The sequence below is a fragment of the Oreochromis niloticus genome, linkage group LG5, assembly GCF_001858045.2.
Source record: "Oreochromis niloticus isolate F11D_XX linkage group LG5, O_niloticus_UMD_NMBU, whole genome shotgun sequence".
In the NCBI taxonomy this organism is placed as follows: Eukaryota; Metazoa; Chordata; class Actinopteri; order Cichliformes; family Cichlidae; genus Oreochromis; species Oreochromis niloticus.
In genome coordinates, this window is record NC_031970.2 from 20861371 (window position 1) to 20881245 (window position 19875).

At 39.5% G+C, this 19875-nt stretch overlaps 1 protein-coding gene and 2 long non-coding RNA genes across 4 annotated transcripts in view; 2 read left to right on the forward strand and 1 right to left on the reverse strand.

Annotated features, from left to right (window-relative positions):
- LOC109194387 (uncharacterized) overlaps nt 1-19875 on the reverse strand; it is a 74378-nt gene that overhangs the window by 51627 nt on the left and 2876 nt on the right. Inside the window, exons 1-5 of one of the 2 annotated variants that reach the window (XM_019358856.2) lie at nt 5229-5312; nt 5042-5068; nt 4624-4920; nt 4192-4464; nt 3672-3965 (exon numbers count right to left, since the gene is read on the reverse strand). In XM_019358856.2, coding sequence (XP_019214401.1) covers nt 3672-3965; nt 4192-4464; nt 4624-4920; nt 5042-5068; nt 5229-5262 — 925 coding nt within the window. In that variant the 5' untranslated portion in view covers nt 5263-5312. Of the gene's footprint in view, nt 1-3671; nt 3966-4191; nt 4465-4623; nt 4921-5041; nt 5069-5228; nt 5313-19875 lie in introns of those variants that run through there. The other variant, XM_019358855.2, reaches the window with a different exon arrangement.
- Nucleotides 15344-16318, forward strand: LOC109202205 (uncharacterized). Its single transcript, XR_002062153.2, has 4 exons — nt 15344-15484; nt 15602-15812; nt 15919-16052; nt 16159-16318. It is a non-coding gene; the product is annotated as an uncharacterized LOC109202205 (long non-coding RNA).
- On the forward strand, nt 16607-17218 carry LOC112846921 (uncharacterized). Its single transcript, XR_003220138.1, has 2 exons — nt 16607-16821; nt 17125-17218. It is a non-coding gene; the product is annotated as an uncharacterized LOC112846921 (long non-coding RNA).

Genomic DNA, 19875 nt, shown 5'->3' on the forward strand with positions numbered 1-19875 from the left:
CAATTAGTTATTGTAAACTTTTCTAGCAGTCCTTCACAAACAGGGAACAGTCTGTCTATTCTCTCCATCTGTCAGCTGCTGCTGGCTCTTCCTCCTCCTCTTCCTCACACACTGCTGAGTTTGTCCTGGTGGATCATCAGGGGTGCAAAGCCTCACAGATGATGTGCAGCAGTGGGTCCCTCAGTCTGTCCTCACTCTGGACACTTGCAGTTGTCACACATGGAAATCAAATGTGTGATAAGCTGCAGGATTCAAACACAAGTGTAACTTATAAATACATGTTCATACTTTTATTACACAATCAGAGAGAAAGAAACAGAGAGAGAGTGCAGGACAGACAGACAGGTGACAGTCTCAGGTGTATACACTGCTACAAAACAGCACAAGAGAAGGAGGATTTAGTGTTTGTGTTATTACGAGTGCTAAACAAGAAGAGTTCCCAGATGGTCCAGTGGACACATGTGTGACTCCTGTGATTAAAGCATCTTTCTTTCAGCTTAACGAGTGAACCGTCAGCTCGTTCAAACACACGTTAAAGTCCGTTTGGCTCAACACCACCGAACAGAGGCAGCAACATAACATAGCTAACATTAACAGGGCAGTGAATCCTGCTTGTGCCGTCATATTCAGGACTGCAAACCGAGCAGCATCACTGACTTTCAGCTTGTTGTGTTTGTGGATATATGACTGACTTTAATTATCCATAAAATCATCACATTCTCTGTAAGATTAAGGTCAACTATATATATATTTAGAAGTAGAGGCTTTAAAACCAAGTTACCGCTGAAAGTACAAACATCACTAATGTCACATAACTTTGCCGACATGTGACCAACAGTAATGTTTTAATGTTCTTAAACATTCGCACATAAATAAGTGACATCATATTCAGTACTTACTTTTGACAGTTCACTCTTCGGCCGCTCCCTTCTGCCGTATTTTGCGGCAAAATTATCCACACCCACCGCCGTGCTATGGATTGTGGGATATATGGGGCCACGAAGCGTGCACCGGACCACGCTTGATATTTGGGGAAATCGATGGCGCATTTGGAGTTTGCATTTGAAGTACACTTTGAATTGGGACAGCCGTCGTCGCGTGGCGGTGACGTAATCGCACTTGAAATGCGTACTTCAAGCGTGCATACCCTGAATTGGGACACAGCCTATGTGTGCCTGTTCGTCTGTGTCTATATGTCAGGTCGGGTCTTAGACTCTACCTCTCTGGGAACATCTCAGGCCCTCCAAGGTAAGGAGCATTATCTCCCCTCACCACATTCCCTGCCGGTGGCTGATGATGAATATCTAAAACCTGCAGGACACCAGCCCTCGAGGCCTAGAGTTCGATCTGCTCTAGCAGATCATTACATGGAGGCTAAGTCCACACTAGCCCGGATAAATTTGAAAAAAAAAAACGGTGTTTTTGTCTGAAAACGCTCCGCGTCCACACTAGCATTTTCAGTCGTTTTCACAGAGTTGTGCGTCCACACTGAAACGGCCGAAAACGCTTACGTTCCAGTACTGTGCATGCGTGAAACGCAAGACGATTCGACCTGCCTCATTTCTGTCTGTCTTTTATTTACTTTCCGGCTCTTTGAAACGTCACGGCAAAATGTCGAGGAAAAGCACCGAGTTTTTTAAATGGACTGACAATGAGGTGGAGTTGTTGCTGCGAGTAACACAAAAGTACAATGTTGCAAAAGCGACTGAGAATTAAAGAGTTTAAAGAAAAGCAATCTGGAGGATGTACAAACTGATATTCATCTTTAATAGGGCTGTCAAAATTCAGAGCAAACAAAACAACTGTTGTATAATGCCCTCCGCTATCTTAGTTTAATTGGTCACATGACTGCATCACATGACTTAAATGTGTCATCGTTTTCGAAAAGGCTCCGGGTTTGCTGTCCACACTGCGACGCGAAAACAACGTTTTTAAATCTATCTGCTTTGGAGAGCGTTTTCAAAACGCTGCGTTTTCCTTGACCGAAAACGCCATCTCAGTGTGGACGGAAGGCCAAAACGGAGAGAAAAAGATGTGTTTTCAAATGAAAACATATTATTGTGGACATGGCCGGAGAAATCTTTTGAATACAAGCGCGCTCATCCACACAGGTGTACACATGGGTGTTCACAAACACAAGCTACCCCTTTCTTGACTGCTACCTCAAAGCACATTGTGCGCTGTTGGTCTTGCATGCTGCACAATAACATTCAATATTTAGTATTTACTGTTATTTACACTTAGCTAGATTATTGCGATGGTGTTGTGTTTATTATGTTGCTCTCTTTTTTTGCTTGTTTTCTATTTTTTTTCTTTTTTCTTCTCTCAGCAGGTGATCCAGGTGATTTTTTTTCTTTTTTTTAAGTGCCCTTTCTCACTTCCCCTCTTCCCGTTTTTCTTCCCTCCCTCTCTTTCTTTCTTTCTTTCTTTCTTTCTTTCTCCCTTTCCTATCCCCCAGTAATGTTTGTCAGGTCTGTAACAACTGAAAATAAAATAAAATAAATAAATAATAATAACAAAGGTCAATCAAATGGACCAATAAGACAAGGCTGTGATGATTCACTTTCTTTCTTGGCCTTCAGACAATAATTCTGAAAGCTAAAGAACCAAATGGGACAGGCCCCTCAAAAACACAAAAAAAACCAACCAAACAAACAAAAAAAACCCTCAAAATGCAACAAAAATTTTTTTACGTGCACTCAGAATAGAGGCACAAAAATAATGCCATACTTTCTGACCACTTGATCAGATAAACAAACCTCAATAAATTACAGGTTGCAATAAAATAAACCACTAAAGAAATCATATTCATGGTGTAATTATTTTATGTATAGTTTAATTTTTCGTTTTTGTTTTTTGTTTTTTACTGTGTAAGAATATTCAACATTGCTATCAATACATTTTTCAAAAAATGTCTCTTAGTGCAAAATGGCTTAAAAAACATAAACAACTGTGGGAGACTGTCCAATTGGAATATAGTCTATTTTATTTCATGGTATCGAAAGGGCGAAAGGCTTAAGGTTAGAAGAATTTAGTAAATGTGTATGGTAGCACTTAATAGCACTCAATGTAGAGATTGTCTTTACCTTAAAATATTACACCTTTCAATTCTTGACAATCTATTTATGATTAATGAATAAGGCAAAAGGTTAAAGGTAACACACTGCTTGAGTTACTAATTGTCTTTTATTCTGTATATAATAATGGTGTGTTCATATACACCGCTGTTTAATAAAAGGATTGTGAACCATCGATTTTGAGAGACCATCTTTTCAACTGGGGATGCTACAATAGACACGGTTCTGGGAGTTCTATTTTTTTAAATAATCAAGTCTGATCCACATAACAAATTTCTTCACAAGTTGAGAACAGCTTGTTGTTTTGTATTGATATTGTAGCTTTACATGCACATATTAGTGCTTATACTGTAGTATTCACACACTTTGTATGGTGATGGATCACATGGTACTAAATGGAAATTTAGTATTAAATCAATTCAGCGAACTAGCAGTTTATTTAAGAGCACAACTGTACATCCCTCCTAATGCATTATAATTAAATTAAATGAAGCTCTATAGATATCAGCTTTTTGCTTCCTCCTTTAGTTTGTTAAACAAAAAATATATGCACATGTTGTACTGAGGTATAATATAGACAGTATAATCACTTACTTTGTATGCTGATGGAATATATGTTACTGTGAGGAGACTGGTATTGTCCTCCTTTATGCTGAGACATGTAAAAACATGTGACTTCCACCTCAGCAGGTGAACTCTGCTGTGCCATAGAGAGGAGCTCAGTTCCTGTCAGTGTCTGCTGACAGGAGATGAACGTAGATTTTCTTCTTCTCATAAAGTACAAAAAACACTGAGTCACAGAAACAGATGATGGAGTCTGACAGTTCACTGTGACTGAGTATGGCTGTATGATCATCCGTGGATTCACTGTCAGTTCAGGCCGAGGAGCTAAAAATGTAAACATTTCTCAAGTTAAATGAACAAATGTTTAATTTCATTCTTTCAATCTAATAATAGAAACCTCTCTCAGATGTTTAGTTTAAATCTGATGGAAACATTTCTACTTATTCCCCCCCCACAACAACCCAAACTGATAGAAACCTGTTTCTTTTTTTTGTATTGATACTGTATTCAAAGATCCTTGTATTAGTGGACTTCAGTAGTATTTACTCACTTTGTATGGTGATTGCTGACATGTTGCTCACTGGAGATTTATATTTAAAAATGTAATAACAGGTCATTTCAACTGTAACAGGTAAACTTTTACGTGTCCATGACAGAAATTCAGCTCCTGTTAGAGTCCACAAACAAGGACCTGATTTGGCTGTTTTATCGCCTGTAATGATGAAATAACACCAAGACACAGAAACAGCCTGACAGTTCACTGTGACTGAGTCTGTCTCTGTGATCATCAGCGGGCTCACTGTCAGTTTAGGTGGACGAAGATCTGAAAAATTAAAGTATAATTTAGATTATTTAAATAGATTTATTTCTATATTATTTATTTTACAATAAATATTTATAATGGCAGCATATGCCGTGAGGTGAACTCCATAAGCATCAGTAAAACATATTATAAATTGTTCATGGTACTTTAGTCACTCACTGTTTATGATGATGGTGGATGGCTGGCTGTCAGGAGATGTATGTTTATGACTATAAACCTGTACAGTGTAAGAACATCTCACTTCAACCTCAGCAGGTACACTCTTATGTGTGATCTTCAGCAGCTCAGTCGCTGTCAGTGTCTGCACACAGGAGGAACCTTTGGACAGTTTCTGGCTTGCAATATAAAAATCACACTGAGGCACAGAAACAGATGATGGAGTCTGACAGCTCAGTATGACTGAGTCCATCTCTGTGATCAGAGGTGGATTCACGGTCAGTTCAGGTGGAACCCTGGCTGAAATTACATTTACACAGATGTTATTTTAAATAGTTAACATATGCACAAAAATATTCATGACGAGCAAAGAAAAATCAAACATCCCATACATTGATTAAAACATGAAAATAAGACTGACCTTGTGCTTTGATTTCATGAAAAAAATCTGAAGAAGAAAAGGAGATGAAACAAAATAGATTCAACAATAAAAAATGTAAACTAGTGTTAGAAACAAGAGAAACATGCTAACAGCCATTATAAGTGAGCCTATGTTAAGGAATAGCTGACGTGAACATTGAATGAACCTGATAAGAAGTTTAACTTACACATGAGAACGACTAGCAGCAGGAGATCAGCCATGATTAAAAGAACAATGTGAATGTGCAGAACAGACTACAACAGTCTGTCTGACTGCTCTGAGTCTCCCCTACATTAAATGTTAACTTTAGAACTTGCTTTCAGGAAAACCACAGTTTTCACAGTGTCACACAAACTGGCCACAGTAAGACACACTTCACATACTGTGAAACTGCAAAGATACACTTTTCAAAACCCTCACACATATAACTAGAATATATTTAGCCAACCACGGTATTAGTACAGAACACTTAAAGTGTTTTTTGGTCATTTGTGTGGCTTTGCTATTGTGTTTCTTAAAGGCTCGTATTCACTAGAATGACAGGAGGACTAATACATACATGCTTTATATCACGTACATCTTGTTACATCAGATACATAAATGTTTTTCAGTGTTTTGGTGGAGGGTTTTTATCATATTGGCCTGAATAGATTATTAATCACTTTTAAGATACTGATACATATATAATGAAACCTTCCACCTGATTTATAAACATGTCATTGTGTGCTGACTGTAGCTTTATATTTACTATACAAACATAAGAACAAACATTTAATAAAAGACTGTAAATAAGCTTTTTTATTGATGTTTCAATGTTTTTCTATGATAAATTGTTAGTTCTTTACAACTGATTTTTCACGCTCACTGTAACTGATTATCTGTCTGAGTGCTGTTGTCAGCACTGTCAGATCTTAATGAACAAACATTAATTTACATAGAATGGATGCTCTTTTATTATTATTAAATACTCTTTTTATAGGTGTTGTATGAACAATACTAAAGTGTGCGATGCCTCACTTTCTTCATTAAAGTCATGTTGTCTTTGTTTCATGTTTTGAAATACTTGCCTCGGCTCTCGTTTTTTAACTTTCACTTCGTGTCCTCCTGTCTTTGTGCCTGTGCAGTGTGATAGAAGTTTCGCTTCATGGCTTTACAGAGTCACATGTGCTCCAACAGGACAAGGATGTGGTTTATTACAGCTCAAACATTAATCAAGTGGACTAGAGTTTATATCCTGTGAGGAATTGACTTAGATGACATTTGTTATCAATATTTTTAGTTTGCATTTGCAGTTTAGTTTGGTTTATTCAACAAAAGTGCTTGGCGTTGAGAAAGTTTAGTAAAAGACCAGAGTATGAAAATTCACAATGCTAAACGTGTGCCTAGAAAATCTGGCTATTACCCTGTGTCTTCTATAAACTCTTCACGCTCCCCTCACCAATTAATCATTGTACCTCCTAACCCTCCAGTTTTGTGCACCCCCACCCCCCTTACTTTAGTGTTCCCGGTGAAAATTGACCAGTCTGTTTTAACAACTCTTAAATTAGCATAACAAACATTTTTCACAACCAAATTCAGTTCAGTGGGTCGTTCAATGAGTCCTTCAGTGGTTGCTCAGTGGGCCATTCAGGGGGTCATTCAGTCAATTGGGGGAGGTGTTGAGTGGATTCCCATTCAATTTCTATGGTGGTCATATTTGACCGGGAACACCACAGATGTAACAAGGTTGATTAAAAAACTCAAAATTCAATGAAACAATTTATATGTTCAAGTGCATAGTGTGGAGGATGCCATAAGGCCTTGAGGCAATCAGATTTAAAAAACAATATTTATGAGTGCTTTCTGTGAGTCAGTATAGTTTATTTGTTCACCAGGCATTACAAAGGGATCTATGAAAGTGACATACAGTGTGAAATATACATGTTTGAGGCACAATTAATATTAAAAATCCAGCAGAAGTCACATTACAATGACCTGTGAATGTCTATGTGTGGTAGGACTTGACCTAAGCGGCTAAAGGATGGAAGGAGTTTGTGAAAAAAAAACAATATTTACAAAAATAAATGAGAAACTTAACTCATAGTTAACTTAGTTCAAATAAACATAACTGAACTTAAATCAATGGAAGTTAAGGTCAAACTGCACACAGCTACACTGACCTGGTCCTTTTCCCTGAACACCTGCGTTCATCTGCTTAAATAGTCCATTCACCCCTGGACTATTCCAATAGGTAGGTGAGACAAACATTTCTACACTCAAACCTATACTGCTACTCCTTCCTAGCAAAAAAACCCAAAACTCTTCAGTGTATAGTCGATACGTATTACAACAAATCCATTTCTCTATAAACACACTCTAAAATCAACTTTATTAAATTACAAAGATTCTCCCCCTTCTTCACCTGGTCTCTTCCGCAGACTTCAGATTAACCAGAAAGCTATAAATACAGGAAGTGAAACTACATTTCCTTCTTTTGTTCCTGGAACACAGGTAGGTATGGTGAGTTCAAACAAAACAAATTAACAGTTGAAATAAATATCATGTTAACTTAACAAACGTGTCAGAATTGATTTAAACCAAGATGTTATGTTGTATAATCAGTGAAAGTGTAAAACATAAACAAACAAACCCGGGATAGTAGATGTTTGTTTATTGCAGACTACAAAACAAGAACAAGAATGTTAACTAAGAATACGGACAAATGGTGTTCTCACCCACTTTGTCACACTGTGACATTTTTTTCCTTGCAAAGACCTCAACACATGACAACATGACAAAGCTCTGACAAGCAGGGTGGCAAAAAAGAGCCAATATAAAGTAAAAAGCTAACGGTGTGTTCACACCGAACGCGATAGAGGCGGCCAGAGCGTCAGGTTTACATGTAAAGTCAATGGAAAGAGCGCGATGACACGCGATTGCGCGTCCGGTGAAAATTCGGAAGCATATTTGCGTCGCGAAAACGCCAAAACCCGTGTACCGCGTCTGGCGCGTTTGACTCGCGAAAAAAACCACGCACGTGAGTTTTTGTGTTGCATTTTGTGCATACGCGTGTTTCGCCTCTACCGCTCGAGTTGGAAAAATCTGAACTCCAGCGTCAAATCGCGCCACGACAACCAATCAGGAGCCTGGTGACGTGGCTGTAACCAGGTCAAAGGGGCAGATCCAGCCAAAGCCCTTCATTCTTCAATGGAGGGAAGGCTAATCAATGCTGTAGCAAACAACCCGGAGCTGTACGACACCAGCTGCTTTGTGTACCGAGACAGGAATATAAAGGACCAAGCTTGGAGGAAGAAATGTGAAGAGATCGGGCAACCTGATAAGTTCATTCATTTCTCTTTTTACATGTTTCACTGCCACCGCTATTTTCCCACTGATGTACAAATACCGTTCTGCTTTTATGCATGTTGTCATATAGGAATATATTTTGTTTATTAATAAACAGCACACAGTGGTCCCGCTCATCCGTCACTGCCTCGCTTTTTCGCTGATTTCTTTTTTTTTTTTTTTTTTGCACAGTACAGCATTGCATTCTGCAGCCTGATTGACAAATCTCCGTTTCGTGTCTCCTGCGCTTGTCAAATTTATCATGTTTTGTTTTGATAACCATCACATCCAATAGATAAAACAGCACAAAAACACCCATAACTATGACCCTCATTCGGAAATAGACACCTGCACCGCGAGGGAAAAAGGCGCACAAAAGTGGCAGGCAGATGAAGACAAAACACGGCATAATACTTTTACGTTTTGCAATCTACAAAGGTTTGCACTTTGAGAATCAACTTGTGAGAACTGTGACTAATGTTCATGTGTGTGGGGAAAAAAGTGTATAAAGTGCGTGGCGAGGGGCTAGTTATTCTGACAACCCCTGCTGCAATAAATGAGGGACCACTGTATATACTTTCTCTATGACTATTGTTTAAAACCTGTTAACATTTAATATTGTCTTGATAGAACCAACTGATTCTGCAGCAGAGCATCCCCTGTTGCTTCTCCTTGCTCCCCAGTCCCTCAGCTCCTGCTGCTGCACCCACAGGTATGCAATTGTAGCATCAGATGTACAGCACGCACTGATAGCTTTTTACTCGGTGGGATTCCCTTGAGATCACCTTTACTAAATATCTACAACTAATCTGATTATATCCTGTTGTTGTTTTTTTTCAATGTTGAAATTAAAATCTAGTAGCAGCCTTCTCATTTTTTTGTGTTTTGTGCTGTTTTACAGGCCCAGAGAGGAGGACAGCTCCGAGGCAGATGAGGGACTGGTCCCAGGACAGTCCGTCGGCAGTGAAGCTGGCCATCCTGGTGTCCCTGAAGAGGCCACGCCAGTCTCCAGTGGAGTATTTCCTCCTCAGCCTTGTTCCTGCTCTGGAGAGCAGCTGGGTCCTTTTTATTCCTGTCTCTCTGTAAATACTTATATTTTATATATTTATGTTTAATGTTTTTCTGTTTGAGAATTTTAATATTATTTCAAATAAATTTTTATGACTAATGTCTCAGTTCTACTACACAGCAAATGTTGGCACACCACTTGACACATGTAGAATTTATTTCATATTATACTAATGACAAAATATACTAATACAGTGGGATGCAAAAGTTTGGGCAACCTTGTTAATAGTCATTATTTTCCTGTATAAATCGTTGGTTGTTACAATAAAAAGTGTCAGTTAAATATATCATACAGGACACACACAGTGATATTTGAGAAGTGAAAAGAAGTTTACTGGATTTACAAAAAGTGTGCAATAATTGTTTAAACAAAATCAAGCTGGTGCATAAATTTGGGCACCACAAAAAAAGAAATGGAATAAATATTTAGTGTATATCAATGTGTGTGTCTCCTATATGATATATGGGGTGCCTTTGTCTGGACGTGCTTCCCATCCAGAGCTCCACAGCAGAGAGGGAAGTTCCAGCGCTCCTGGAATCCCTCTGTGATGGACCGCCAGTCTCCAGGTGAAGGCACAGCCATGAAGTCGTCCACTAGACAGTCCCAGATGGCCGTCGCTACCTGGGGGGTGATCTGGCACACCGTGGACACACCGACTCTGAAACTGAACGCGATGGTCCTGAAGGAGTCCCCGGTGGCAAGGGACCTGGACAAAATTGTTCAAAATTAGTATTATGTGTACTGCAGTTACAAAATACATTATTCAAATTCCAAAATACTTTTGTGATGTCAGATTTAAATTACAAAACATAAATCTTACATAAAACATTATGTAATTATAAGGATAATTACATAATATATATTAGATATAATATAAAACAGTCAGTTGTGTTTTGTTTTAACTTTAACATATCATAATTTGATTAGTAGCAACTTTTACCCCTACAGTGTGTCAATCACTCATAATTCCTAGACATGTCAATAAGGTAGGAATGAAGTAAGACATTAATAGAAATAAAGAGTTGTATGTTGACATGTAGCCCTTTCCTTGCTTAAATCATTGTTAATATTTTTGAAAAATTAACCTGTGATAAGACATAGCTTATCAAGATAGAATATGCTAGATAGAACCATATAACTAAAGATGAACCAAACTGTTCACAATTTTATCTAGCTCTCAGTTTTAAGAAAGGCTGGTGACCCCTGTTATAGAGTCTGACAGCTGCGGGGATTATATACAAATATTCAACTATACCAGAATTAAACCAGGTGTAAATAATAAAAAAAAAAAGGAGTGAGTATCACAACAAAGATTAACCCACAGTGGTCCTCATACCACAGTTTGATATCAGCAAACACTGAGAGCATTCACTGATAGACACCACAGCCATGCTATCATTGCAAACACTGATAACAGCATCAATCGAATTAAATCGGGACTTGATGAGAACTGTCGAGTATCACTAGAAATATTATAAACAGTCGTCTCCATACCACAGTTTGCTATCAGTAAACACCGACGGCATTCACTGTTAGCATACCACATCCATGTTAGCAGTGTATAAACGGATGGTTTAGCATATATTAGCACAGGTATCAATAAAGGACTACCATATTAAACACTTTTACTAACCTCAGGCAGATGGACAGGCGCTCTGCAGGTGGGATTGAGCGCCTGTAGTTGGTGTCTAGGCGGGCGATTCTGGGACCGACGCGGGACAGCAGGTCCTCAAACTGGGCAAGTGAAAGACAGTGATATCGCTGTCATCGCCGTCATCCAGGCGCAGCTCCTGGAGCAAGTGGTGAAACTCATCAAACTGCTCACGCCTCTGGAGGACCGGACCCAGGTACGGCGAGGACGTCCTTAACGCCGCTGCTCTGCCCTCCACAGTAAATAGAGAAGGGAGACTCTCTCTTCAAGCGCTAGCTCGACACCTGCCATCTAGCAAAGATACCATCTGGCACAACTTCCTCCCACATCCCTCCCACATTTCCGGTTCACGCGCGTCAAAATACGCAATTTTGAGGCGCGATGGATTTCTGTTGGACATGCGTAGAGGTGCGAATGTGCACGCGTCAAATAAGGGGCGTTTGGGGCGTTTTTATGGCAAGCCATTAGTGCCAAAATTCGCCACTTTTCTAACCCGTTTGGTTAAGAAATGGCGTAAAAAACGCCGTTTAATTATTCAAAACACCAAAAAAAAAACGGCGTTCTATTTCGACAAACGTCATTTTTTCCAACTCTCACATGGCGCCCTGAACGCACCATCCGAGTGACGTAAAAAGCGGCGTTCAAAGACAGACGGGAACGCCGTTTTTTCCGCCACTCGGCAGAAAACGCCGTTCAAAGATGCATAAATTGAAATTATGCAGGGCACTCCCCATGGTTCCCTCATCCAATTACTTTCAACTCATTTCACCCAATCAAAGAAGAGGAAGTGCAGACCACACTAATGCATCACTGATTCACCTTGCTGCTAAGTGATTGCCTATTCAGTACCAGTGCTTGTCACAGTATTGACTTGTATTATAACCCGACTATGCATTTTGATGTGTTTAAAGCATGATCAAGCAAACAAACGACAGAATGCTTTTTCTGAAACCTTAACTGTGGTACCTGTTATGGTAGCTAACAGGTAATGAGCAGAGCTAGCTCTGCTCATTTCTGAGCTTCTTTCTTATTTTCCTCTTTACTTCTCTTAACCTTTAACTTATGTCTTAGCAATCAGATTCTGCCATCATGCATTACCGCTCCCTGCTAGTTATGTTGACTTTTCTCTTCTTTTGTCTTCTCTTTTTTCACCCGTATTTAGACACTCGGCGCATGGCTCCTTTGTTTACGTTAGGGATCAGCTGTTAGCGCTGCGCCCTGCAGCTGCGCTACCGGCAGACAGACCCTACGTCCCCAGTGAGGGAAGAGACGGGGGTGATATCTCCCGAGAAGGACAACTTACACACCATCTCTCCTTCCTGTAATCACTGTAAACGTGAGATCGCTCCCTGATATGATTGAGGAGCTAATGACGCTAACCCGGTCACAGTGGCAGTACCCCGACACTGCCCGGTACTCCCTCTGTGAGTAGGCTGCCCGGCTTCCAGCTGCTGCGGCCGGACAAGACGAGAGACAGCGGTGAGAGGAAAGGAGGGGGACTGGCAGTGTTAACCTAGTGCGCCTTGTCCCTGTGTGCAGCACTTAGTGTGCACGGAGCCACCAATCACCCACGCAGTGCAGAGATGGTTCGCGGAGGGCATAATCAAGCAAATAAATGACAGAATGCTTTTTATTTCATGTCTACGTGCAATTTATGTATAGTTGACCGGGAAATTAAAGCAGCGATCACTTGGACTATTCCGTAGCACCCCTCTCACAGTGGTACATCCCTCCAGGTAACCATTCACAAGTCTTGTACAGTAGAGCGGGACATTACGTTTACTCTCAGCGGAATTCACCCGAGAAGGCATATAAGTTCCTGCACTGCACTAGCCTTCACCACGATTAGTATAAGGTAAGAATGAATAAATTCTCTTCTATTCTTATTTCCAGTGCCGTAAAAAACTCATTAATTTACAGTTTCGGACAAAATGTAGGAGCCCGAAATTGTGTCTACTTTTATCTTACAGTCCAGCAACAAAGAACACATTTTCGTTTCATACTTTTCTTATATACCGTTACAAAGCTAGCCTTAGCCTTGCCACCATTGATTATGTGGCTCTAATATTAGAGCCACGTAATTGCGCATTGATTTTCCGGTACGGTTGTGCGTAAGTGCTGCATATAATACAGTATGTTCAATGAGAGAAACTTAGTCATTTAACTCTACAGCCGAGTAATTATCCCAAGAGCCTTTTTCTAGTAAGCAGGATTAACAGACTGTCAAACCATGAAGTCATAGTGCAACACCAAGTTGCAATTTCAGTAAACTCATCTGAATTAGATCGTGACAGATGTTCCGAACTTTCAGCTTTTGATGTTCATCCTTATAAGCACGCATGTGCCTTTTTGTATCTACAATACCAGGATTTAGTAATACAGTGGGGTATACAAAGAGCCACATGAGACTGTTAAGCAGTCAGTAAACCCGACAGTGCAGACTGAAAGATAACATCCATGAACTGAAAACTGACCTTAAACATGAGTGCGGGAAATCCGCAGTGAAGAGAGATAATAATATTGATTAGGGAGAGAGGACGCAGCTGGGAGAAACAAGACACAGGTGAATTGAATCAAACAAGTATGACCAGCGGAAGCAAAAGCAAGTGCACAAAAGACTAGAGGTCAACAATATAAAGCAGCAACCAACTAAAGATAGGACACAGAAATGCAGACTTTGCACTAGGAACACAGAATGGCAGGAGAACAGCCTCAAAGAGTAAAGAAATGAATAAAGAACAGTATACGCAGAAAATAAAGAATAAAGTTAAAAGACAGCGTGGTCTTCAAGAACCTAGAGTATGATACAGAAATGTCGTTTTATTCAAGTGAACAAAACAATGTAGACCATGTTCATTTTTTTAATAAGTTGGAAAAAAATAAAAACTAATGACAGCATTTAAAATAAACAAAGATGAATAACATAGATGGGAACATTTGACAATGGAATTGTAACATTATCAAAACTGATTTTTCAGATATGCAGAGTAGAAGATGTGGAGATTCAAATTTTTAACTTGGGTGTGTATTTGAAATATGAAAATATTGGTTGACATCGTTGACATACTGTTATTAAAGATAGGAATATGTATGAAGAGTAGATTCAAAAGCTCTATTAACAGAACTATAACCTGTTAGAATCTGACATTTATTTCAGATGTATTCTGTAACTGTTCAGAGTCTCAATACTTACAGTGATGACAGATTGTTTCCAAAAGTGCTCAGTCACAATTTTCAGAAGACTAACATGGAATTTTTGATTTATTTAAATATAGAAACCTGTTGAAAGTAATAATTTAAATTTTTGTCTTTGTAGGATCACAGTAATATATAGATTTCTAATATAGTCCAAGTTTGTCTATGAAAAAAAACCAGCAAGCACGGTATGTCCTACAACTATCGTATCACTGTAAATGACTAAGAGTATAATCAAACTCTCTTCCTTAAACAACAAGAAACATGAAGTGTACTCAGGAGCAGATTCGAGCACAGGCTCAGAGTGAAGTTAACAGAAAACATTCTTTACATCATCATCATCATTTATTTATATATCACTTTACAAACACACCTGGTAGACCAAAGTGCTGTACAATAGAAATATAAATATAGTAATAAAATAGAAAAAAACAGACAAGTATGTGTATGTGATGCAAAAGGTAAAATTAAAAACAAGGCTAGAATGCGTGAATGTTAACTTTGAGTTCTACAACTAGGAGCAAAATGCTATGAACATGGACTATGGTAGTTCATACTAGAGGGAACAGTAACATGATCTGTGGCTGGAGCTCGGCAAGTGAAACAGTGGTGTGAGAGTTGATGGTGGAGCGGCACTGTGGGACCCATTTTTGTGTTGTTACCTTATGTGTGCCGCTACGGGTCACCTTTTGTGTTTTTACGTATGGTGTATTTATGGAAATGTATTTAAGATAAACGTAACTCAAGCCAGGTGTTTTTGGTCAGAACAAGCAGTTTGTAAACTCTGCGCTGTTATGATAAATGACATTGGATAAAGAGAAGCAACTAAAACTGATGAATACAAAAACAATCTTAGCCGTACAAGACAAGTATAGCTTGAGTTGGGCTGTCACAAGTTTAATTCATAACAGTTACATTGCCTCACCCCTGCCATCAAACCCTTCAGTGGCTTCAAGTGTAGGCATAGCCTCTACAGGTACTGCAACAGAGGGAGAGCAGAGTCAGGAGGGTCTTCAGAAAAGATCCAAATAGGCAGTCTGAACAGTCTTACTTGTTTGCAAGTGGAGTAATGCACGAATGGATAAAAAAGAGTGAGAGGTTGTCAGCTGTTGAGGAGCAAATGGAGATCCGTGTCCAGGGGAGTGAGGCTATTGCGAGTGTGAAAGGTTATCCAGGAAGTAACTAAGAAGACATGAACAGAGAGGTAAGTACTAGAGCTTTGAGCAACGTGAGGCCAATAACTAACATAGGTTAACAGATAATATGGCAAAGACTGGTTGTGAACGGTGGTCTTAAATACAGCTGGCTTGATTTGTCTCAGGTGGTGATCCTTGGTGGAGTGATGAAGTAGAGCAGCCAGCACCCCAAGTAGAGCAGGCACTGTGGAAAAATAGTTGTGACTCAACCAGATCATTACAAAGTATGGCCTGGAGGATTTTGATCTCAAGGTGCAAGAACATTCTTAATGACTGTACACGGCGGCTGCTGATGGACGATGTTGGGCCAGATGTGCTACAGTTAGCGTTAAGGAGGTATGATCAAAGCAAGATCGAAAACATTTAACATTTAAAATGTTTAAGGGGAATGTGGCCTGAAAATATAACATGAATTAAGAAGTAATTTTTTGATATCTTTGAGGTTGGAGACAATGCAGAGAAGCCTTCGGTGGGCAAGAGGAAGACTGATCAATGTAACTGCGGCAGATCAACTTCTGCGTGACTTGGCTGAATTGATTCAGGAGGTCGAACTGTCTACTCAGCATGGCCAACAAGGTAAGCACATATTGTGTTGATTCCTTGACTCATCAAAAGTGTGAAATAAATTATGACTCTGTCTTAACCTATTTTCCAAATACACCAAATGCTTATATATTTTCAGGCTGTTTTGGATACCAGGCACCAGTGGTTTTCAACAGAGGTAGAGGTAGATCCCTTTACCTTATCACTTGGGAACAGCTTTCATTCCTGAAGTCATGTGGATTCACTGCACCTCAGATGGCTGATATTTTGAATGTTTCACTTCGTACAATTTGAAGATGTCTGCGGGGAGTGACTTCTGAAACCACTGTGACTTTCAGTTCTTTGTGACTTTCAGTTCTTTGTGACACACACTCACTGTTTATTCAAATTAAATGGTATTGTGAATTTGTAAAAATAAGTTTTTTTGAATGTGCACCACTAGTCAAGTAATGAAGTGTGTTGTTATGGTAGTGATTAAAATAATCATGTTTTTTTTGTCTGATTTCAGACAGTATCATTTCACCCGTGCATCAATGTATGCAGAACTGACTGACAGTGCCTTGAATGAATATGTGCAGGACATTGGTGCTGGCAATGAACAAATTGGTCCTGAGGCTGTCAGAGCCTCCCTGCGAGTACGTGGACTACGTGTACAGCGAAGGAGGGTTCGAGCAAGCATGTTACGGATGAATCCTGGAGCAGCTGCCCTTAGAGCAGTTTTGCGGAGACCAGAACGAAGAACATATCAAGTTGCAGGTCCAAACTCATTGTGGCACATTGATGGAAATCACAAGCTGATACGGTAACCAACCACACTGATTTGTTGAACACCTATTTTGACCAAAGTGAAATTCAGCATTACATCAAATATAATTGTTGAACAATAAGACACGTCCAATAGAGCCAGGCCCTGGGATGGGCAGTCCTCTAACACAACTGGTTATGTTTAAAGGGGAAGATGAGAGAACACAGACAGTGCAAGCAACATACAGAGAAAAATTCAAAGTTGACATGCAATAGTGCCATTTAAATCAAGAGTGTGTTTTCCATTGTTTCAATAACAAAGCAGAAATAATATTTTTCTTCTTATGGACCACGGTTTTAGGTGGAGGATAGTCATTCATGGGGCTATTGATGGATACAGTCGTCTTGTGGTCTTCCTTCATGCCTCAAACAACAACCGTAGCAGTACCGTTTTATCGAGTTTCATCAGAGCCGTGGTATCCTATGGTGTACCCTCGAGGGTCCGGACAGACAGAGGAGGGGAAAACAATGCTGTCTGCCTGATGATGAACATTTTCAGAGGCTTTGATCGTGGAAGTGCCCTAAGAGGAAGGAGTACCTATTATCAGAGAATTGAGAGGCTCTGGGGTGATCTGTGGCGAGGAACGACCAATGTCTACTGTGATTTATTTCACCACCTGGAGGAGGAAGGCATCATTGACATTGACAATGAAATACACTTTTGGGCTCTCCATTACATCTATCTCCCAAGGATCAACAGAGATTTGAAAGACTTCACTCAACAGTGGAACAATCATGGCTTGCTTGCTTGCTTGAAAGACACTTGAGCCCATTACAGATTTTTGTCCGAGGCAGCCTCCAGCAACAGGGCCTAACCTCAACTGCCATGCAGGACATCTTTCAGACCAGAGCAGCTGCTGCTGATGGGACTATTGGTGGGACAGCTAATGGTAGTGTGACAGCCACTGAGAGTGACATCACTGCTGCTCAGGTCTTAGGTACTGATTCTGGTGGTGGTGGTGCTCATGGTACAGGTGAGCTGGGACTGCTGGTCGACTGGCCTGAGAGGATTACTGTGCCAGACATTGAATTTACTCTGGACGGACTGATGATGGAGCAAGTGGTAGAACTATTTAATCCACTAACTGGCACCAGAGGGAGTCATGGTATTGAACTCAACACTGGCTTAATATACTTTCTGGACTCCACATATCACTGAGACAGTTCAATTATTGACTGAAACATAATAGCAGCAAGTGGAAAGACTTCAAAATATCTAGGTGACTGGATACATATAATGTGAAAAGTTATAATACGTGTTTACTATGTACCATTAAGTAGTGGAGATACAAGAACGAGCTGTGTGACACTGACAATAAAAAATGTTGAGTGATTTTTAAAGTGTATAAGATGGAAGTTGTGAAGTGGAAAGTTTACAACTGAAGCTGAATCTCGATAAAGTCAACTTGATTAATCTAAAAGTTACAGCTGCTGATATTGATAAATACAACTATAAAGCAGTGACAGTAAATAATTAAAATAAAAAACTGTATAGTAGGTCTTGAAGTAGCTCAGTATATTGTAGTAGATATAAAGTGGTTTAGCGTGTGTTTGATGTTGTGACAGTTCACAGCGAGCAGATTATGTTTTGCTTTGTACAGATTATGCTTTGTACAAACATAGTTCTGAAAATACTGGACTCCAGTGTAAAATGTGAATTAAAAAAAGAGCAAGCAGTGATTTGCAAATGTCAAAGGCAAAGTTTATTCACAGTAGAACATAGAAAACATGTCAAATGTTTACACCGAGACTATGTCGTTAAAAATAAGTCCATTTTAATTTGATGGCAGCAATATGTTTCAAAACAGTTGGGATGGGGCAAGAGAAGGCTGGAAAAAGTGGTACTAAAAAGAAACAGCTGCAGGGATATTTTAAAAGTAACAGGTCAGTTACATGATTAGATATTAAAAGAGCATCTTCGAGAAGCAGAGTTGCTCTGGAGGAAATATGGGCAGAGGTTGATCAATCTGCAAAAAAACTCCATTAACAAATTGTGCAACAGTTTCAGAATAATGTTCCCAAGTGTAAAGTTGTATAGACTTAAAATATTCCATCCTCTAGAGGCATAAAAATATATTTTATCAAAAGATTCAGTGACTGGAGAAATCTCTTTGCAGAAATAATGAGGCTAAAAGCCATGATGTCAGTGATCTTCAAACGCTCACAGGAAAGTTATCATCATGGAGCCTTAAACAGACATGATTCTGTCATGGAAATCAGTGCATTTCCTGTATCCTTTGGGGCAATAGACCTGAGTCACACTTTTAGAGAAGTACCTGGTGAGGTGGATTGAGAGGAATATCATTGATGCATGGCAGTTTGTTCACTCACTTCCTCTCCACCACAGCTTCTGAAAAGCGGCCAATCACAGAGCTTGCTCTCCTGATCCAAGAAGAACACATCAAAGTGCACTGCACTCACCTGAACTGACAGAACACCTGTCATTAACATTTTGGTGCACACAAACTTGCTCAGAAAAAACAGCCTGCCCATCCACTGCTTGTGTACAGCCTCTGTTTTGATCTTCCAGTTCAGCAAATGTATATATGTGGGTGTCCAGGTATTTGTACTCCTCCACCACATCATATCAGCGGGTTCAGTATCTTATACTTTTGTCAAGATAATGCACACTGCAGCCGACAGTTATGAGAAAGAAGCCATAACCAAGTTACATGGATTCTTTTTTTAATTACTTCATGTCATACAGGTAAACTAGTTATGTTATGTGCAACGCTGTCATGTGCCACTCTTTGGATTTATGTTTCAAATTCATGTAAGTAATGTCATCCAGAGTACTCTGATGACATTGACAAGGACATCTCCAGTTTACATGGGAAACAATTATTTCATGTTCTTGAGATTATTTATTTACACTTTTTCAGAAAACGTACATACAGGTCCGATTCAAAACTGCATATCTACTTTTTTAATGCATGTTGAAAGGGCAAAAATATTCCTGAGATACTGTTAACATTATTAAATTTGAAGGCTATTATACAGTGGTATTACTTTAAACTGAGTAAAATGGTATTTTGATAAAAGTTAAGGTCTC